At 25.3% G+C, this 23,478-nt stretch overlaps 1 protein-coding gene across 13 annotated transcripts in view; it reads left to right on the plus strand.

Moving 5' to 3' along the window:
- Positions 1-23,478, plus strand: part of LOC122508409 (latrophilin Cirl-like) — a 664,372-nt gene that overhangs the window by 309,441 nt on the left and 331,453 nt on the right. For all 13 annotated transcript variants that reach the window (XM_043621720.1, XM_043621723.1, XM_043621724.1 and 10 more), the window contains one exon: positions 16,944-17,066. In XM_043621720.1, coding sequence (XP_043477655.1) covers positions 16,970-17,066 — 97 coding nt within the window. In that variant the 5' untranslated portion in view covers positions 16,944-16,969. The remainder of the gene's footprint in view (positions 1-16,943; positions 17,067-23,478) is intronic.

The following is a 23,478-nucleotide window of genomic DNA, read 5'->3' on the forward strand; positions in this document are numbered from 1 at the left end:
ATAAATAAATAGCAACTAAAGATATAAATTTGAAACTAAATAAATAACAACTAAAGATATAAATTCGAAACTAAATAAATAGCAACAATATAAATAAATTGGAAACTAAATAAATAGCAACAAAATAAATAAATTAGCAAATAACTAAATAAACAAATAAATGGACAGACAACTTAATAAATTAATTAACGACTAAATAAATAGCAACTATATAAACAAATTAAAAACTGAATAAATAAATGACAGCGAAATAGATAAATTAGCAACTAACTATATAAACAAATTAGAAACAAAATAAATAAATATCAACAAAAAGAAATAAATTTAAAACTAAATAAATAGAAACAATATAAACAAATTGGAAACTAAATAAATAAATAGCAACAAAGTAAATAAATTGGCAACTAACTAAATAAACAAATAAATGAACAGACATCTCAATAAGAGATTATTCCAGCAAAATAAATAAATTAGCAACTAAGTAAATAATTAAATAAACAACTTAATAATTTAATTAGCGACTAAATAAAAAATAGCAACTAAATTAATAAATATCAAATAAATAAAAAAATATCCATTAAATAAATAATAGCAACTGAGTAAATAAATTGCAACTAAATAAACAAATTAGAAACAAAATAAATAGCAACTAAAGAAATAAATTTGAAACTAAATAAATAGAAACAATATAAACAAATTGTAAACAAAATTAATAAATAGCAATAAAATAAATAAATTATCAACTAACTAAATAAACAAATAAATGAACAGACAATTTAATAAATTAATTATTGACTGAATAAATAAATAACAACTATGTAAAAAAATTAGAAACTAAATAAGCAAATGACAGCGAAATAAATAAATTAACAACTAACTAAATAAAAAAATAGATAAATAGACAACTTAATAAATTAATTAGCGACTAAATAAATAAATATCGACTAAATAAATAAAAAGTAACTAAAAAATAGATATTTAAATAAATGGAAAAGTAAATTTGTCGATAAGTTAACAAATAGAGAAATAAATATTTAAATAAATAGATGAATAAATAAATAAGAAACTTAATTTTCAAATAAATAGATAAATAATAATAAAATAATAAAAAACAACTAAGTAAATGAACAATAACAGATAGAATTAAATTAATAAATTAAAATATAAACAAATAATTTAATAAACAAAGAAATAAAGTAAATAAACGGGTAAATAAAATATTAAATAAATAAGTAAATAAATTGATAAATTAATGGATAAATAAACATTACTTTAAAAAAATTGGAAACTACCGTCAGTAGTCTGAGGGGAAAGAATAGAAAAAATATGCAAATATATTTAAATTGATCAAATTTGAATAAATGAAAAAAAATTGCTTTGAGATAATTTTTTTCTTTCCGATTTTTTTTTGTTTCTTTTTTTTTTTGTAGAACTTCAATAACTGACATGAGTCGTTGGGTTGTCGACGTCGTTGGGAACGGAGAAATTTTTTTGAAGAAATACTTTTAAGGGGTTGTACGTTTTGCTATGTGTAAATATTTGGCTCTTGGTCTTGTATATTTTTTTCCCTTTTTTTGCGTTCATCGCTGCTTTTGCTGGTTTTTTTTCTTTCGCTCTCTCTCTCTCTCTCTGAAAATCTCGCGGCAAATGTACACCCGTGAGGTGCATCAATGCGAACCTCTTGCATTTTACCTCGATTAAATGCGCCTACTCCCCTCCGTCATGCTGAGAAACCAAGTTGGTACGTTGTTGGTAATTACGAAAAGTGGTTAGGGTTCCTCTCCCTCTCTGCTTTTTCACGAGAAAAATTTCCGTCTTTTTAGATTTCAATTTAAACTCATTGTGTCAACATCTAAATGGCCATTTTTTGCGTTCAAACACAATTTTCTTTTTCTCTTTGCTCAATATTTTTGTTCGTTTTTGTAATATTTTTTTATTTTCTAATTTATCTGAAAATAATAATTTTGTAAATTAATTAATTTATAAAATTAATCATATACCAAAGGAAAAATTGTAATCCAATTTTTGGGGGAAATAAATAAAAGTTGCACGTACAATTAAATAGATTATTTTAAATTATTCGTAAATATTATTACTATATAATTTATTTATTATTATTAATTAAAAATAATTTTTTTTACTATTTGGAAATAATAATTGTGTAAAAAGTGGAAAAATTAAGCGAAGGGAATAAAGAAAAGGAAGAAAAAAATAATAGAAAATAAAAAGATAATGAAAAAAAGAAAAGATAAAAAAAAGGAAAAATAGAAAAGCAAAGTTTATAAAAAAAATTACTTTGTATTTTTATTTGCTAATAATATTATTATTAATATTAGAAAAAATATTATTAGCGAAGGCCAAAGGAAAGCAGTACAAAGAAAATCGTATACAAAATCAGTATATATATAATCAGTTTTTTTTATTTATAAAATAATAATAATTATAATAAAAATGGTAGAAATTAAAAATAATAGTAGGTAATATAATAGAAATAAAAAAATAAAATATGATAAAAAAATAATTTAAAATAGAACCGAATTTATAATAATCTCTGTCTCAACTGTCGAAAATAATCACATATCACTTGCCATCTGGCAAGCGGAGAATTTGAATGTTAGAATTACATTTTAGGAAAAAAATGCCTAAAGGCTCTATTTTTAGTCCCAAGATTTATTTTCATTTTTAGAGGGGGAATAAAAGTTTGATAAAAAAAATAAGAAGAATCTAACAAAGAATTGGAAAAGTTTCTGTCCACTGAATAATAAGAACAAATCTTATTTCCGCACACAACGCATAGTGATGACTTGATTCAGTATTGAATTGCTCTTTGATTAGATTATAAGGGTCCGAAATTTTTTTTTTTTTTCTTTCAAGGGAAAATATATTTTATTCTATATATAAAGAAAAGCTTGACGGATATTCTACTATAATCCTCGTCGAACAAATTGTGGTTGAACGATTCGCAAAATCATTTGTAAGAACATGATTCAACGTCTAGTGTATTATAATATATTCTCGATTTGAATCTTATCAAAGATCTGACGCTTTTTTTTCTCTCTTTTTTTTACTTTCTCTCCCCCAAAGCACGAGAGAGAAAAGTGTGTTCCCTTTTCATTAAGGGAAAGTACTACAAAGTGTTTTACTAGTATTAGGGTGCAGAAAGGTTATAAACCTTAGTTCGCGGCGAAGGGTTCGTATTTTCTCCTCTTCTCATGCATGAAGAACGAGGAAAAGTTTGTCTGATTTTTAGATTACGAGAGGAGACGTTTTTTTATGGATAGGATTTTTTTTTAGGAATAAAAATAAAATTTTTAAAAGAAAACAAAAAAAAAGTTGTTCGTCAAATTCTAGAATTATAATTCACTTTTTGAAAAAATAAAAATTGTTCCTGGAATATTTTGTCACAGTTTGGTATTTCATTTCCATATAAATAGAACTCGTGGCAATCTCTTTTTATTGCGATGAGGGTTGCATAAAACGTTTTCAAAGTAATATTCACGAAAAAGGGAGGAATATTAACTGCTTGAAAATTGACCGATAATTTTGGCATTTATTCAATTATGTTTTTTAATCGCTTCTTCTTTTGGAATTTATTTATTTTTTCGTATTTAATTGCATTTTTTTTTTTTTTTCTATTTAATTCAAATTTTATTCCTTCTTCAATATTATTATTTTTTAAAATTATATTTACTTTCTTTGTTTACTTTATTTGTTTTCCTACTTTATTTCTCGATTTGAGATTTTCAATTTTTATTTATTTTCCTATTTGACAGTATTTATTTCATTAATTTCTAATATTTATTCTAATTCTCTATTTTTTCTATTATTTATTTTAATTATTGTCCATTTGGTTTCGATTTTAATTTATTTACATATTTTATTTTCATTTCTTGTTCACAATTTTCCATTTTGGAATTTTGAAAAAAGTCACAACAGTAAATAGAAAATAATAAAATAGTAAATAGTTGGGGGGAAAAAAAGGAAAAAAGAAACCTAACACAGTTTAAATGGGCAGATAATGCGAGAATCCTATTAGTGAAAAGTAATTAAACAAAAGGCACAATTTTAATTGAACGTTTCGTACATCTTTTTTGCGTAGGCGATTGCGTAATTTTGTATCCCTCGAGGCGAGAACTCTTTTCAACTCGAAACTCGGAAAACGAATTCGAGTGTACGTCAATTTGCATGAAATTTACTCTCGTCAATTCAATTCGGAAAGATAGAAATTCTGGTTGATTTCCAAGAGGATATTAGCTCAATGTTACCCCCAGCATTGTTAATATTGATATATTGGAAATGATTACTTTCTCTATTATATTATTTCCGCGAGATGCGCTTATTAATTATTCTCAATTCATTTTCAAACTGAACGAATATTTAATAGAAAAAAAAATATTATTAAAGTTGCAAGACCAAAAAAAATTAGACAAAATAAATATTGTGAAGCAAAAAAATGGGACAAAAAAATATTGTGAAGCCAAAAAACATGGGACAAAAATATTTTGAGGCAAAAAAAGGGACAAAAAATATTGTGAGGTAAAAAAATGGGACAAAAAAATATTGTGAAGCAAAACAGCACGTGACAAAAAAAATAGTGCGAGGCAAAAAAAATGGGACAAAAAAATATTGTGAGGCAAAAAAAAATGGGACAAAAAAATAAGCAAAAAAAAAAAACAAAAAATACAGTGAGACGAAAAATAATCCGAGACACAAAAATCTTCCATTTGATAGATTAAAGTTTTCCTTAAGATTTTTGGGTTACGTAAAAGAAGGACCCAAGAGAGAGAGAGAGTGTGAGGCGGGATTAAATGAAGCTGCTTATTTTGATCCGATAAGAGTACACTTTATGCAAACAAGAATGAAAGCTTACGACCTTCGTGGCCTTGTTATATCATCCTTTACTCGTAAGTTGCACTTTTGCCAAGTGCGAGAAGCATTAACTTATACTTTTTTTCCTTGGCGCCATAGCAAAATACCACGGACTTTTCTTTTTTACAAAAAAAAAAATGGGAAAGAGGAAAAAAAAATTCTCTACTCTTTTTTTTCTACTTTTGATGATACTTCCTGCTTCAGTAGAGAGAAGGTACTTTACTCTGTCATAACGTGAATTTTACTGCCCTCGAAGAAAGTTTGTCTTGTTTCCTTCTAAGAAGAAGAAGAAGAAGAAGAAGAAGAAGCTTGAGACAAACTTGACTGTCTCTAAATGAAATTCCTTGTATTAAAAAACATTTTACAAAATTGCATTTTCAAACACGAACCGCACAAAGTTTTTTTATATGAAAAGAAAATAAATTAAATTTAGAGAGAGAAAAAAAAATTTGTTTTTATTTTTCGAGATGAGATGCTGTTAAAAGCAGTGTTTGTATTTTAGGTTCACTTTTGTCGTGAAATTTTATTTGTTTTGAAAAAGTAGTGTGTTTGTCAAAAAAAAAAAAAAAAAAAAAAAAAAATGTAGAAGTCAATATTCTAAAATTTGTACTCTTTTTTTTTTAAAGAGAAAAATTCGTCACTTTTATGTTTCATACTTTTTCGGTTACATTGATATGGATTTTTTTAATGGGTGTATGTCTCTTTGTAAACAACCCTTTTTTCGGGGTCATAAATGTTATTTCTAAAAGCTTTCTTCTTTTTTTAATTTCTCCAAAAAGGTGTCTAGTGTCATTTTTTTTTAAAAAAGCTTTTCCTTTTCCTTTTCCCTTTACTTTTTTTTTTTTTATAAAAAAATAGTTTTAATTTCTTTATTCATTTCAACTAATTAAAATTCCTTCTTTTTAAACCATTTCAATTCTTATTTCCTTTATTTTAATTCTTAATCCATTTTAATTTTTATTTCCTTTATTTTAATTCTTAATCCATTTTAATTTTTATTTCCTTCTCTATTTTAATTTTTAATCCATTTTAGTTTTTCTCTTCTTTTAATTTAATTTTCAGTTCTTTTTTAATTTTAAATTAATTTTTTGTAGAATGAAAAATTTTTGAATCTTGCCGTAAATTTGTAATCCAGTTAATTTTTTTATTTCTTTCTCTATTTTAATTATTAATTCTAAGTTAATTTTAATCTTTCATTCTTATCTGATTTTAATCTTAAATTCTTATTTAATTTTAATTATTAATTTCTCTTTTATTTTAAAATTCTTTTATTTCATTCAATTCTTTAGATTTTAATTTAATTTTTTGTAAAAAAAAATGCTTCTTTCGAGAGTTGCGGTAAATTATTTTAATTTTTAAATATTTATAATCAAATTTTCAGTTATGTCTGTATATAATTATTTGAAGCACAGTTACGTAACTGAAAAGTGTTGTTGTCTATTTTAGTCGAAATTATCTTTTGTTATTTTATATTGATCGTAAATTTAGTGATTTAAAACTCTCGTCTCTAAATTAATGCATTTTATTGCTTATTTTAAAGCTCATTTTGTGTAATTAATTTCGAAAAGCTTCTTGTTATTTACATTGTTCTCATTGTTACTAATTGAAAGCATTTTATTTATACTTATTTACCGATTCATCATTAACTGCGATACATTGACCACTCAATTGCAGGGAAATTCGAATTTTTTTTTAGTTAATTCCAAATCAACTGTAATTTCATATTAAAATTAATATTTTCTTCGTGAATTTTCTTTTTTAGTCGAAAAAAGATAAAGAAAAATTTTTAAAATTATTTAAATAATTCGAATTTAAATAAATTCGAATATTGTTTTATATAAATCTCTAGTGAAAAAAAGCAAATATAAGAGATCCCTACGAAATTATTCATGCTAGGCTGAATACTTATTTTTACAATCGATCCCTTATAGTACACTTAACGTCACGTGTCCATTGTTATGTAGGTGTTTGTAATTCTATATTTAAACTTATCCCAATATTGATGAGAGAAAACGGGACCGATTTGTTTGTACAACAATGAACAAATATTTACCTTTATTTTTGTATTTTCTTTAAAGGTACATCTCAATTTTATCTCGCAAATTATTTCGCTCAATAAATCAATTTTTTCTTCTCTTTTTTTTTAGTCTTTAAATAGTAATTTGTCAAAATAGAACACCAATCATTTTTACCAATTTTTTTTATTAATCGTAAAAAGTTAATAATTAAAATAATAATAATAATTAGTAAACAGAATTGAATTTTTGCCCAAACTTTGCAAATTTTGAGGAAGAGAGACTAAGAGGGGGGGGGGGGGCGATCGGAATTTACTGGTTAGGGATCGATACCTGTAGGGTGTGATGAAGAATTTTTTTTTTCTTTTTGCGCTTCAAGCTTGAGGGGAAACAATTTAATGAAAGTTTGTCATTATCGATGTTGTGAGAAGAGGTGATGAAGAGGGGGGTGGGGGAAGGGTAGAAGTTGGATGGGGGGAAGGGGGGTTGCCCTTCGGTTGGGAAAATTCAAAAAAGTAGTTGAGAACGTTCCTGTCGCAAGGAGCACGTCTTCTAACTTGCCGCATGCCTCTCTTGCGCTGCATGCCGATCTTCGATATTCGAGTAATTTGTCCGTACGGATAGACCTATAGAGTATAGATGCTTGGGGTAGTACCTACACTTCCCTCTCGAAAATGTCTAACGGCATTTCTCAAATTCCATTGCTTCATGCCACCCTTTCCCCCCCCCCTTATTTTCTCCCTTTTTGCCCTCCCCCCTCCACCCTCTCATCCCTAACCAAAGACGCTTTTAACCATTCTCCCAGTTACGCTCTCTTTAGAGCGAGGGTTGCTTCTTGTGGTAGTTCCTTGCACCGCAAGATAACACCGATACTATGTGATGTATTTTTGAAAATTCACACCCTCAGTATTTGTGAGGTGGGAAAATTTTCTTTGTTTGGTGAAAAAAATTGATTTTTTTCTGCTTTTATTCGACGATTTTGAATGTTATTCACTTTTTGGTGTGACCGAGTGAGGTGGCTTAGGGCGTTTAGCGCCGGACTCATGACAGCAAGGGCCGGGGTTCGATTCTTCGGGACTGGATTTTTCCCCCGAGCGCTCTAATGAATTTTTCCTCTTGTTCTTAAATTAGGAAAATTATTTTAGCTATTGAAAATTATTATCTATTATTATTAACAAAATTATTACTATTATTATTGATATTATAAATATTATAAAATATTATAATTATTAAGTATTAGTATTTTCTGAATGGTTCTTTAATTAAGAATACTAAAATCGTTTCCTATTAAAAATAATAAAATAATTAATTAATAATTATTATTATTATTTGACAAATGAAAATTGGTGAAACAAGTGAATCACAAAAAAAATTAATAAATTTTCATATGAAATATTATTAAAAATGAAGAAAATGTGGTTTTTGCTCAATTTTTCATATTTCGTGAGCTCGATTTAATTTTTCATATGTATATATACAAAGGAGAATAATCAACTTGGCACTTAGTCTTCATTCAGTGTAACCGGAAACAAGTGACACAGATATTTCTTTAAGTTGCTATATAAAACGAAAACGCGTGTCATATTTCCGAAGGTAGAAGAACGCAAGGATGCCATTTCTGTCACGCGAAACTTAATTACAAGGCGGTCTTGTAAAAGAAATTTCTTCCTTTTTTTATTTCCCTTACATATTATTATATAGTACACGGACAAGATATTTTTAATTGAGGACCACGTTTTTCTGTGAAATAAGCGCAATTTATTTCTTTCAAAAGAGAGAAAATGTTTAATTAACATTTTTTTTTGCATTAAAAAAAAAAAAATTAGACACAATGGAACTATGATTTTATTATTGCGTAGATTATTTCATAACTTTTTTTCCATAATTTTTAAATAATTGAAAACAGTTAAAAAATTTACTACTTTTTTCGAAACTGAATAAATTATTGTTTTCTATAATTACAATAATAAAAGAATAATTTTATTCAACAATTTGTTGAATAAAATTGAAATTTTTAGGAGAGAATTTTAAATTAATTATGAATAATAAATGTAAACTTTGAAAGAATAGAGATTAAATGAAAAATCAGAGGCAATGATTTATTGTATATTCAGGGAATTCACTCTTCATTGTCAATTTATTTCGTCCCCCTCTTTTTTTTTCCTCACCGCGAAAAGCCAATACTGAAAAAGTAATTGCTTCCTTCACTAGTCAAATACGGATACTTGGCCAATTTCGAAAACCAAATCATCCTTCTACAACCTGCTTTTATATTCGACAATTCAGGAATTTTTAAAAATGTTGTAAAAAATTGCCTAAAAAAAAAATAAATAAATCATTAAAAATAAAAAAAAATATTCAAAATAAAAAATAAATTTTTTACTGCAACTAAAACTTTGTTTTTTAATGAAAAAGAAAATGAAAGAATTAATATAAATTTTTGACTTAAGTTTTAATAAATTTTTTACTTTAAAAAAAAATACGAAAATATTTTTCCTCTGAATTTACAAAATATTGTGTATTCTCGCTTTATTTATTTAATAGTTTATAATTTGTGTTTATTAATATTTTATTCAACAAACCAGAAAATTGGGAAACATCGTTTATATCAAACAATAAACAATTGAAATTCGTTTGCTTATAGATATTTTTCCATCGAATTAATTACGCTCTGTGAGTATCAATTTTACAATCCAAACAAAATAACTTTATTTACAATTTATGTATTCTCGAAAAAATTGTAATTTTATCAACAATAGTTTATTTCGTTTCGTTAAATATGAAAAAAACTAATTGAATAAAGAAATTAATAAAATTAATAAAATTAATAAAATTAATAAAATTAATAAAATTAATAAAATTAATAAAATTAGTAAAATTATTAAAAACTAATTAATTAATTAATTAATTAAAAAATAAATAAATCGAATTTGTTTCTAAACATATAAATTATAGAAATATAGGTAAAAATTTAAAACAAGAAGAAATGGTTTAGAAATTAATTAATTTTTTTTTTGAAGATTTTATTCTTGTTCGATATGGTTAATTATAATTCGCCTCTACAAATCTGGATTATTATTTTAAATGAAAATTCCCGCACAGAGTTATTTGTAACTAATTATGATTGAATTGCGCTGAAATGCATAATATTATGTGCGTCTATAATTCCATATGTAATATGGAATGTAATATTGCAAATGCCGAACATCGTATTTTCATCTGCTGAACAACTGAAATTCCTAATATATATGTTATTGAAACTTGATAAATTACCGGCAGTTTTAAGCTAATAAGTTATTTTTGCTAGAGTAATGAATATTAATTATAAAACAGAGAGAGACTAGAATCGAGAGTTTCGACAATTATCTATTGTTAATTTTACGAGGATTTCTATGCAAATTATAAAAACTATAAAAAATATTTAAAAATATAGAAATAAAAAAAATTCTGGCGAGGAGGATCGAACCCTAAACGAAAAACTCGAATATCCGACGCGATGCGACGCCTAACGACTGCGACCAAGAAGAACTTTAATTTTATTTAGTAATTTTTTTACAAAAATATATTATTAACAATATTATTATTAAAACTAATGGGTTTATAAAAGAATTTTAGTTGAAAACACTAAACAAAATCAAAAATTTGCAGAACTAAAAGAAAAATAGAGAAGAATATAGAAAAAAAGCAAAAGAAAAGAAAAAAAAACAAATTGCAATTGCTCCACGCTTCATTACGCGTAATTTCTCGTTTCCTCGTTTGGAAAAAGTGTCGATTCCCAAGTTCGGACTCTATAACTTTCCTTAAAGAAACCTACTGTTTAAAGATGGCAATCACAGGTTATTATCGTGAACTGATCATCAAGGGCAAGGACCGCGCGAGATCGTATTAAAAAAAACAAACAAAAAAAAAACTGTTCAATGAAGGAATAATGGTAACGGAGATAGAATTCACGCGATTTCTTACACAGAGAACTAAAATCCCCCCTCCCCCCCAAAAAAAAATACTCACTGCGACGATAACATCATTGAATTAATTATGCGTAATGCGCGTTATAAGCGCGCATTTCGCGGCAAAATCCTAACAACACAAATACACTCACAGAAACGCAAAATCGTGTAACATTCAATTATCGTTGTACTCCAAGAGTTTACAGATGTTTCCGCGATAATCACGTTAGTCCAGATTATGCGTTTATACCTTTTGCCGCCACCATTGAATTCCAAACCCGTTAACGAGAGAATGAACGAGAGACCGCAACTGGATGACTAATTAGATTTCGCTGACTCGAGAGTAAAACAGCCTCGATTACTCTACGAATGTTTGGCTTTATACCGTTTTGCCGAATTCCCCATTTGGCCTCTGACCCACCCCCCCTCCACCCCAACCCCCTCAAAACCCCCATCAGACCGAAAATTCAGCGTTGGAAATTTTCATCAAAATCCAGGTGAAAATGTTAATTGTACACTCACAGACATGCTGCGAGAGAAATAGTTTATTTGAATTTAATTAAACTTTTTTTTAATTATAATCAAATTTAAATATGAAAATAGCAGTAAAAAAACATCTATACTAAAACCTACTATTTAATACTATTTTTTACGTTATGCTACTGTTTGGGTTTTTTTAGATTTCAGCCACTAAAAGCTACTATTTCTGTTTTTTTTTAGAATTTCCATAACTTTAAATTCGCTAATACTAGAAATCAAAAAACTATTCTGAAAAATTATAATTAAGTTCTTTAAAATGATGCAATTATTTTGAAAAAATATTCGAAATTCAATTATTTTCAATGTTTACTATTTTAATTAAATTCCGCAAAAGAATTCAATTATTTAAAAAAATATTCGAAATTCAATTATTATCAATATCTACAATTTTCATAAAATTTCGCAAAAGAATTCGATTATTTTCAAAAATAACAAAATTTTCCATAGAAATTCAATACTTTTTAAACCCTTTACTAAAAATTTTCACAATAATTCAATAATTATTATTATTATTTTCATAAATAGTAAAATTCTTTTGAGGAATTCAATTATTTTTTAAAATTTTAATAAAATTGTTAAATTATTTTCATAAATAATAAAATTCATTACAGGATTTCAATTATTTTCAAAAATAACAAAATTTTTCATAGAAATTCAATACTTTTTAAACATTTAAATAAAACTTTTCGCAAAAATTCCCTTATTTTCATAAATAGTACAATTCTTCTCAGAAATTCAATTATTTTTTAAATTTTTTTAAAAATTGTTCGAAAGAAATCAATTATTTTCATAAATAATAAAATTCATTGCGGGATTTCAATTATTTTAAATAAAATTTTAATTATGTTTTTGAAATAATTCCTTTAGATTTCAATAAAATTCTTCCCAAAAATTCAATTATTTTGATGCATTTTAATAAAATTCTTTACAAAATTCAATTATTTATAAAAATAACAATATTTTTTTCAGAAATTCAATTCTTTTTAAACATTTTAATAAAATTTTTCGCAAAAATTCAATTATTTTCATAAATAATAAAATTCTTCTTAGGAATCTAATTATTATTGAAAATTTTAATAAAATTCTTAGAAATTATTCAATTATTTTCATAAATAATAAAATTCATCGCAGGATTTCAATTATTTTAAATAAAATTTTACAGGAATTGCTCAAAAATGTAATTATTCTTAAAAATTTAATTTCAATTCCTAGAAAAAACGAATTATTCATAAAAATATTAGAATTTTTCCCAGGAATTTAATTATTTTCAAAATATTTTTAAAATATTAGAATTATTCACAGGAATTCAATTATTTTCAAAATATTTTTAAAATATTAGAATTATTCACAGAAATTCAATTATTTTCAAAATATTTTTAAAAAATTGTTCGAACGAGATCAATTATTTAAAAAAAAATTCTAATTAAATTTTTTTGAAATAATTCAATTACTATTTTAGATTTTAATAAAATTCTTCCCAAGAATTCAATTATTTACATAAATAATTCTTCCAAAGAATTCAATTATGTCGATAAATAACAAAATTATTCCTGAAAATTCAATGATTTTGAGGTATTTTAATAAAAATTCTTTGCAAAATTCAATTATTTTGATAAATATCAATATATTTATCACAAGAATTCAATTATTTTTAAAAGTAATAAATTTCTTCATGGAAATTCAATTATTTTTAAAAATTCTAATAAAATCGTTCGCAAGAATTAAATTATTTTCAGAAATAATAAAATGTCTTTTAGGAATTCAATTATTTTCAAAGAAAATCTAATAAAATAACACACAGACATTCAATTATTATAAAAAATTTTAATAGAGTTCTTTGTAAAATTTAATTATTTTCAAACACTTTTCGCAATTCAATGATTTTCAATATCTACTATTTTTATAAAATTTCCAAATAGAATTCAATTATTTATAAAATCTTTTGTAAAAATCTTCGTAAGAATTCAATTTTTTCATAAATAATAGAAATTTCTCCGGAATTCAATTATTTAAATTAGAATTTGCATAAAATTACTCTAAAAAAATCAATTATTTAAAAATTTTTATAAAATTCTTCGCAAGAATTAAATTATTTTTATAAATATTTCAATTCCACTATTTTTACTTTATAAGTGTCAAAAATACTACGTTGATAAATCAGGATAATTTTCATAAAAAATTGTTCTATTGTTTTCTGTTTTTCTTTTTTTTTTGTTTATTGTTGATGTCATTTTATTTCGATGAAATAAGGTTAAGTGTTATGGTTGGCTTTTTTTCCCTGGTTTGAGATCGACAATTCAATGGTATGAAATCACAGTGGAATTAAGTATCGTAACAGTGAATTCAATGTGATAGTGGGTGGAATGTTTTCATTCCGGGTTCTATTGTGTAAACGCGTAAACGTTGAAATGCTGATGTGAAATTGTTTTTCTTTTTTGGGGTTCGTTAACCCACATTCATGTTCAGTTCCCGATCATTCAGGTATACTGTGCAAAATATATCCACTATATACTTTTTGACCTTTTCTCTCTCTTTTTTCTCTTTTTTTTCTCTCTCTCTCTCTCTCTCTCTCTCTCTCTCTCTCTCTCTCTCTCCCTTTCTCTTCTTTTTCTCTCTCTTTTCCGCTTTCTCTCTCCCTCTCTCTTTCTCCAAACTCTCGAATCATCTCTTCTATAGTTTATTTTGTTCGACTCGCGGATTTTGCCGATTTATCCTGTTTACTAACAATAGAATGCATTTTCCTTCCATGTCTGTGAATCCGAATTTTCTCGAAAATTCTGTGATTTCTCATGGAACAGTAAACTCGTTTTCCCCTTATACACATTTACTGTATATATATATATATATATATATATATATATATATATGTATATAACATGTCCGTGTTGTTTCCGTTCGTTCATCATAAAAAAAAAGAAATAAAACAAAAAAAAAAGTTACTCTACTATAATTAACTTTATTTCACGTTTAAAATGGAAAACGGACAAAAATGCCTTCAAAAATGAGAATATATAGCTTTAGGCTGTTGTTTTTCATCAAACTGGGAAAAACTGAATTTTTAGTTATATTTCGACAAGCAAAAGTTGCCAGGTAGATATTTCAGAAAACAACCCTTATATATATGAGAGATATATAGCAGTTGGAATATATTTAATGTTTACCTAGTCTAAGGGAAAAACAGTTTTCACGTTCTCTTTGCTCATTGTAATTAACTTTATATGAAGACTCTGTCGAATTCGTTATTTATATACCACCCCTTTCTCTCTATCATCCTCCGTTTTAATCCTTGGAAAATGAGACCGGAAATTTTCATAATTATTTTCTTTTGTTAATTAAATGTACTTTGAATAATTTATGAATTAAATAGTACGGAGAATATTGATAATTATAATATCATGGTTGCCACAGAGCAGACTTTCAATTTTTAAAAATTTTTAATACAATATTTTAATGGAATTCCTCAAAAAATATAATTATTTAAAAAATTTTTTATTAAAATCCAGCAAAGAAATTCAATTATTTTAAAAACTTTTGCTACAATTTATTTATTACAATTTAAGTATTATTTTCAATACATTTTTAATTAAATTTCTTCAAAAAAATTGAATTATTTTCAAAAATAATTCAATTCTTTGTAACAATAAAATTTTTTTCAAAATAATTTTCATAAAATTCTTTGTAGAAATTTAATTAATTTCAAAAGATTGTCAAAATTGAATTATCTTCAATGTCTACTATTTCAATAAAATTTCACAAAAGAATTGAATTATTTAAAAAAGATATTTTAATAAAATTCGTCTCAGGAATTCAATTATTTTCAAAAGTATTCTAATTCTTCGCAGAAATCCAATTATGTTGAAAAATTTACAAAATTACAATTATCTATATAAAAAATAAAATTCCTCTCCGAAATTGAATTATTTTCAAAAAATTTTTTCAATTCCATGATTTTTAATTAGTCTACTATTCTAATAAAATGTTTCAAAAGAATTCAATTGTTAAAAAAAAATTGTTTTAATTCTTTGGCAGATTTCAATTATTTTGAATTTTTTAATAAAATTTCTAGATAGAATTTAATTATTTTTAAAAAGTTTTAAAAAAAATTCTGAAAAATTCAATTATTTAAAAAAATTTGAATAAAATTCTTCGCAAGAAATTAATTAATTTCATTCTTTCTCCGGAATTCAATTATTTTCACAAATTTTCGTCAATTCCATGATTTTTAATTAGTCTCTACTATTCTAATAAAATGTTCTAAAAGAATTCAATTATTTAAAAAAATTTTTTTTTATAAAATTCTACACAAACCTTTAATTATTTTCAAAAAATAATAAAAATTTCATAGGAATTTCATTACATACAAATTTTTTTTTTAAATTTCTTTGCAATCATTCAATTATTTTTATAAATAATAAAATTTTTACAGGGATTGAATTATTTTCGTAAATAATAAAATTCTTTTTAGGAATTCAATTATTTTCATAAATAATGAAATTCTTTTTCAGGAATTCAATTATTTTCATAAATAATAAAATTCTTTTTTAGGAATTCAATTATTTTCACAAATAATAAAATTCTTTTTTAGGAATTCAATTATTTTCATAAAAAATAAAACTCATTTTAGTTAGATAATTGAATTCTCGTAGAATTTTCTAATAAATATTGATTTAAAAATCAATTAAAATTTTAAATTATAATTGAATGTTGAAAGCAATAATTATAGCGTGGATTTTCAGAAAGAATTGAATTTTCAAAAGGTGTCAAATTAAAATCTTTGAAAATTTGAACTTTTCATATTTTTAATTATAAGAATTCTGTAGAATTAATTTTTTTCAAAAAGTTTAATGAAATTTTTTTTAATTATTTAAAGTTTTTAATTTTCCTAATACATTTAATTGAGGACTGTCAGAATAAATGAAATTTTATAAAATTAAATTGTAAAATATTAGTAATAGGAATTGCAAAAAATTATATTTAAAAATTTATTTTTTAATAATAATGATATTAATTTTATTTATTTATATTTTGTATTATATTATGTGTATATGTATAATATATGTGGAACGTTAATGAATCTATTGAACCAATTTGCATGTAAATTGGATGGGTTAAGTAGGACTTTACAAAGTTTCTGAATTCGATGGTAATTAGTGATTAATTTCGAAAGTTTTGAGAATTTCGAAAAGTATTGGTCGTAATTATTACTATATCCGATTACTGCTATTCGAAGCAAGAAATTTGAATTCAAGTGTTATTGCATTGTTTTACTGTAAATAAAATATTTAATTCAATTAATTAATTAGAAACTAAAAATTAGAAACAAAAAAAAAATCGACACGATTGAATTAAAAAAAAGACAATTTTCCTAAAGTTTAAAAAATCCAAGTTTGCGTTGGTCGTGGTTGTTAAGTGTCTGATTTTCAAGTCCGGCGTTCAGAGTTCGAACCCCCGTAGATTTGATTTGACAAGTAATCGTTTATTCGTGTTAAATAATTTTTTTTCAGTTTAATTTCAATATTTACTTCTTTTTTTCTCTTCTGTTTACTAACCAATGATTAATTTGTAATTTCAGGCGTAGTTGGAGTTCGGAGCATTGTCATGGAGTGCCGAAAGGGTCGACGGAAAGGCATTCTTAGTAGTTTGCTTTTCGCATGGCTGTTAACCAGCGGTTGCACTGTCGCCGCGCGAAGCATGGGTAAGTCAACATTTTTTTCTTATTTTCACAGTTAAAATTTCTTTCATTCAATCATTTAATTAGTTCACTATAATTTCCCTCTAATTATAATTCGAAATTTATTAATTTACCTAAACTTTTAATTACAATTTTCCTCTGCAATTGCAATTAGAAAATTACTTTAACTTTCAATTATTATTTTCTTAAAATTACAATTAGAAATTTATTTTAATTTTTAATTTCTATCTAATGATGAAGTTTATTAAATTAATTTTAATTACTTCGAATAATGATTAGAATTAGAAAATTAAATTTTCTATTATAATTACAGAATTAGTTCAATTTACATAATTAGTAAAACTTTTTTTTTTAGAGTGTAATTAAAGTTAGAAATTACTTAAAATTTTAATAACAATTTCCTCCAAATAATTTTTTTTTTATTCTAATACAATAAAAAAATGATTTTAATTTCCAATTATAATTTTCCCCTTCAAAAGGGGAAATAGAAGATGAGAAATGATCAGAAATTGATCGTGAAAATTGCCTCGCGGTTAAAAAGGAAAAAAATTGGGAATCGCGCTCTTCTTTTGATAAAAAGAAAAGTAATAAATCTTTGAGTGTGTTTATTCGTTGTCATTTCGCACACTCTCGTATGCACACGCGATGGGGGAAAAAAAAGAAAAGGGAGAGTTTACCGGATGAGTCCCATGGGAATAGGGCCATTTGTATACCTTACTCACTTTTTTACGAGAAATTCTATTCGCATTCGACTTTTGTCGTCGAAACATTTATTGAAAAGCAAACACAGTGGTGTATGGGTTGTTTAATAACGAGGATGAAAGTAGCCTAGAGAGAGAGAGAGAGAAAGTGGAGGAGGGTGGTTGAGATCAAAAAGAGGGGTTGAGAAAAGGTAAAATCTCCCTAGCGTGAGTACAAGATGAGAAAGTGAGAGAGAGAGAGAGAGTCCCTTGTTCGATGATTGCGGAATTATCAACGCAACATGGTGGAGAGTGCGGTTACGCAAAACGCGGAGCAGTGATCCAAAAAGCTGGCAACTTAAGAGAGAGAGAGACCCCTTTTGGAGCGCTGATGCAGAGAGCGATGATACACGGGGGCAGGAGCATTAACGAGCGGTGTGCGAGGGTCTTGAGCTCACAAGGGTTCGCGAGAGGAAGGTAGAGAGAAAGGATGAAGGTAGTGAGCGGAAAGTTGAAGCGAGAGAGGGTCTCTATTCCTTGGCGATTATCGTACACTTGGCTGGGTCCAATCCAGTCGCGCCACATCCACCTTTTCTACTTCCACCGTCTCACTTCTTCATCTTCTGCTTCTTACTTCTCTCTCTCCTTTCTTCTTTCTCTCTCTTTCTTTTATTTTTTTTATTTTCTTTCTTCTTTCTCTCTTTTTTTTTATTTTTTCTCTTCCTTTTCTTCTTTCTCTTTGCTTTTTTCTTTATTTTCTTCTTTCTCTGTCTACTTTCTTCTTTCTCTATTTTTTCTCTTTTCATTCTTCTTCCTATGTTTTTTCTCTTTTCTTTCTTCTTTCTCTGTCTACTTTCTTCTTCCTATGTTTTTTCTCTTTTCATTCTTCTTTCTTTTTCCTATTTTCTTTCTTCTTTCTCTGTCTACTTTCTTTTTCCTATTTTCTTTCTTCTTTCTTTCTTCTTTCTTTCTTTTTATATTTCTTTCTCTCTCTCATTATTTCTTCTTTCTCTGTCTACTTTCATCTACCTCTCTGTTTTTTCTCTTTTCATTCTTCTTTCTTTCTGTTTCTTTTCTCTTTTCTTTCCTCTTTCTCTCTTTTTATATTTCTTTCTCTCTCTCCTTTCTTCTTTCTCTGTCTTTCTTTTTCCTCTGTTTTTTCTCTTTTTATTCTTCTTTCTTTCTGTTTTTTTCTCTTTTCTTTCTTCTTTCTCTCTTTTTATATTTCTTTCTCTCTCTCCTTTCTTCTTTCTCTTTGTTTTTTCTTTCTTATTTCTCTGTCTACTTTCTTCTATCTCTCTGTTTTTTCTCTTTTCTTTCTTCTTTTTCTCTTTTTTTTTTATTTTTATCGCTATTCTTTCAAATTTTTCTCTTTTCTATTCCTCTTGCCCTTTCTTCTTTTTTTCTCCCTTTTCCACTATACTCTTTCTCTTTTTCTCCTGTTGCAACTTGTTTTCTTCTTTTTCTCCCATCTTTTATTTTCATCTGTTTTTCCTTCTCTCTTTTCTTTAATTATCATCTTCTTTTTCTTTTTTTTCTGTTTTACCTATCATTCTCCCTTTTTTTTGTTTTTCATTTCTTCTTCTCTTCTTTCTTCCTATTTATTCTTCTTTTCCACCTATTATTTCCTTTTTTACTCTTCTTTTCTCTTTCTTCGCTTTACTTTCCTATATTTTCTTTTCTCTTTTTTATTTACTGAAAAAATAATTAGATATTGCACTGAAAAAAAAATTCTGCTTAAAATAATCAGAATTTTGGTACTTCCAACTGAAATTCTGGTTGAAAAGCATTTAATATTGTAATTTTTCTTTGAATGTCTAGAATTCTTCAGTAATTTTAACGAAAACATTGATTATTCCACCTGGAATTTTTTTTAAGTGTAATAATTAGGATTTTTCATTTTATTTTCATTTTTTCAGTGAATGAAAGAAAAAGAAAAAAGTAAACAATGAAAAGAAGGAAAAAAACAAGTAAAAGAAAAGAGATAAAAGAAAGAAAGAAAAAAAAAGTAATTTATTGTTTTTTTTTCTCAATCTTTAAAATTTAAATAATTTGCTTTTTCTACTAATTAAAGTGTGCAGATTTCTTTACGAATTCAATAGTAAAGATTTAACTAATTTTTTTTTAGTTAAAAAAGGTGCGAATTTTATAGGAGAAAAAAATTATTCTAATTTTTAATTAATAAATCAATTTTCTATTAAAAAATTTTAATTTATACTTATAGTAGAAAAATGTACTAATTTAAAATTAAAAAAATTACTGAGCTTATAGTAGAAAATTATACTAATTCAATGGTAAAATATTTATTATTTGAAATAGTGAAAATTTAGTTTCCTCAATAAATATTTTACTGTCAAATTAGAATTTTCTACTAAAATTAGTAGTTTTTGTACTAAAAATCTGAAGTTTTCTGAAAAAATTATTAGTCTTCTCACTAAAAATCTGTAGTTTTCTACTAAAATTAACAGTTTTTTTTACTAAAAATTTGTAGTTTTCTACTAAAATTAGCAATTTTTTTTATTATAAATTTGTAGAAACTACTAAAATTATTAGTCTTCTCACTAAAAATCTGTAGTTTTCTACTAAAATTAGCCGTTTTTTTTTACTAAAAATTTGTAGTTTTCTACTAAAATAAGCAGTTTCTTTTATTATAAATTTGTGATAACTACTAAAATTAGTAGTTTTTTTTTACTAAAAATCAGCAGTTTTCGACTAAAATAGGTAGTTTCTTAACTAAAAATTTGTAGTTTTCTACTAAAATTAGCAGTTTTTTTTACTATAAATTTGTAGTGATCTACTAAAATTAGTATTTTTTTTTTACTAAAAATCTGTAACTTTCTACTAAAATTAGCATTTTTTTAAACCAAAAATCTGTAGTTCTCTACAAAAATAGCAGTTTTTTTTACTATAAATTTGTAGATACCTACTAAAATTAGTTTTTTTTTTAACCAAAAATCTGGAGTTTTCGACTAAAATAGGTAGTTTCTTAACTAAAAAATAAAAATCTGTAGTTTTCTACTAAAATTAGCAGTTCTTTTTACTATAAATTTGTAGATACCTACTAAAATTAGCATTTTTTTTTACCAGAAATTTGTAGTTCTCTACTAAAATTAGTAGTTTTGTACAAAAAAGTCAGTAGTTTTTTTTTACTAAAAACTAGTAGTTTTCCTTGATCAAAAACAAGAATTTTTGTCATTAATAAATCGGTAATTAAAATTTTCTACTAAAAGTTATTAGTAAAATTTTTGTCATTACCTGAACCAAGTGATTTTCGATTTTCAGCTTCAACGCTAATATTTTAGGGACCACATTTATCCCCTACTTAGATTTTTCTTCTTCAAACTTTCTTTTCTTTGATTCTCCCCCCGGAATATGAATCCAAGCATTGCGGAAAGATAAATCAAAATCGCTCGTTTTGCTCGCTTCAATTCACAGCGGCTTAGTCGGCGGCTTTTTCTGCGTTCTACATCATCGTCAAGTTAAATTCTGCCTTACCGACATTTGTTTGCACACCAAAACGATTTTTATCCTTAAAACTCATTTCTTTCTCTCTCTCCCTCTCTCTTATTAGTAAAATTATTTATTAATTTACTTACGTAAATTTATTAGTCAAATTATTTATTAGTTTACTTACGTAAATTAATTAGTAAATTTATTTATTAGTTTACTTACGTAAATTAATTAGTAAAATTATTTATTAGTTTATTCAGTAAATTTATTAGTAAAATTATTTATTATTTTATTTAGTAAATTTACTAGTAAAATACTAATAAAGTATTTTACTATACTAATTAAGTGAAATTACACTTTTATAGTAAATCTCACTTTCGAAAATAGTAAAAAAAATTTCTAAAAATAATCATCAATTCTAAACAATTCGAGTCTTCAGAGTTTTTTTTAAGGATATCAAATTGAGACAAAAAGCGAATCAAAACTGTTGCTTCGCAACACTTTTCATTCGCTTTTTGTCTCAATTTGATATACTTAAAAAAAAACTGTGTTACCAAAAAAGTATAGTAAAAGTTACTCTACTCGTTTTCTCCGCATATATAAATTATTATAATTCGAAAATTTTTCAACCTGGTGAATTAGAATTGGAAATGTCTTTTCGCTAATTACGTCTCGTCATCGTGACCCAAGAGAGAGAGAGAGAGAGAGAGAGAGAGAGAGAGAGAGAGAGAGAGAGAGAGAGGATCCACCAAGAGAAAAGCTAATGGAGCAGATAAGGCATCGTGTCACCAACACACAACCCAAGTCAGTTTAGCAGTAACTAGCGAGTGATCTGAGTGACCCAACGACGTGACCTAACCACGACCTTACGACCAAGATTTGTGGCACATCCGCGACACACGGTTGCCTCAATTTACTGCGCATTACCTCGCCTTCCTCGTGTCCATCTGACCATCACGTCATAGTGCTTATAACATACCCTCCTCGAAATCCACCCCCTACGGGTACATGACCCTCACCCCCCCCCCTTCAACCCCCCTCACACCATGTTAACTGACATTTCCTTGATCAACGAGTAATAAACATTTTATGATCATTTTCACTTGCCATAAATTTCGTCTTTTGTATATTGTGTGTGGTTAAATTCGTCTCGCAAACATTCGTGAATAGAAATTTATTTTTCTTCAACAATTTTTTTTAAAATGGAATTCACATTTTTATTCGTTTGAGTGTGAATAAATTGTAAATAAATAGTAAATTTTGTTTCAAATTAAATTTCTCACTATGGGAAAAATCGGAGATATTTTCCAAAATTTATGATCGGGAAAAATTTTCGAACTTTTATGCATGCGAAGTATTTATTTATTTTGATATTTTTTATTTACTGTTTAATTTAATTAAGGATTTTATTCATTTCAATTAATTCAATTTTATATTTAATTTAATTAAATATATTTCAAATTATTTAATTTAATTTTTCATTTTATATAACTTCATATTTCATTTTATTTAATTAAATATTTCATTTTATTTTGTTTCATATTTAATTTAATATTTAATTTAATATTTAATTTAATATTTAATTTATTATTCTGCTTAATATTTAATTAAATATTTTATTTAACATTTAATTAAATATTTTATTGAACCAGTCTTTCTACTTGTTTGAAATTAATTTTATTTGGTTTAAATAAAAATTTATTTAGTTCAAATAAAAGTTTATTTAGTTCAAATAAAAGTTTTATTTATGTCTAATAAAATTGTTATTTAAAACAAATAAATTTTCTTCTTAAAACATAAATAAATAAAAATAAATTTTTTTTTGCTTCTCCGAGACAAATATACTTTTATTTAACTCAAGTAAATTAAATTTATTTCGCTTTTATTATATTAAAATTGAGTAAAAAAATTTTCACTAATAGAAATAAAATGAGAATTTGAGTAAAAAAAATTTTTAATTACTGTAAATTAAATAGAAATAAAATTACTACTAATGTTTGTTAATTTTTAGTACTTGAAAAATTTTATAGAATAATTGAGATTTTTCTAGAAATTTTTTTATTTATGAAAATAATTGAATATTTGTTAAGAATTTCGTTATTTATGAAAGTAATTGAATTATTGTGTAGAATTTCATTATTTATTTTGGACGTTTTTATTTAATTTGGAGTTTTTGCCCTTGGTCATTTTTATTTTGAATTTTTTGTACTGTGGACTTTTTTTCTTGGATTTTTCGGTCTGGATTTTTTGATGGATTGTATTTTCTGTAATCAAAGTACCTATTT

Source organism: Leptopilina heterotoma, unplaced genomic scaffold (genome assembly GCF_015476425.1).
Source record: "Leptopilina heterotoma isolate Lh14 unplaced genomic scaffold, ASM1547642v1 Lhet_54, whole genome shotgun sequence".
In the NCBI taxonomy this organism is placed as follows: domain Eukaryota; kingdom Metazoa; phylum Arthropoda; class Insecta; order Hymenoptera; family Figitidae; genus Leptopilina; species Leptopilina heterotoma.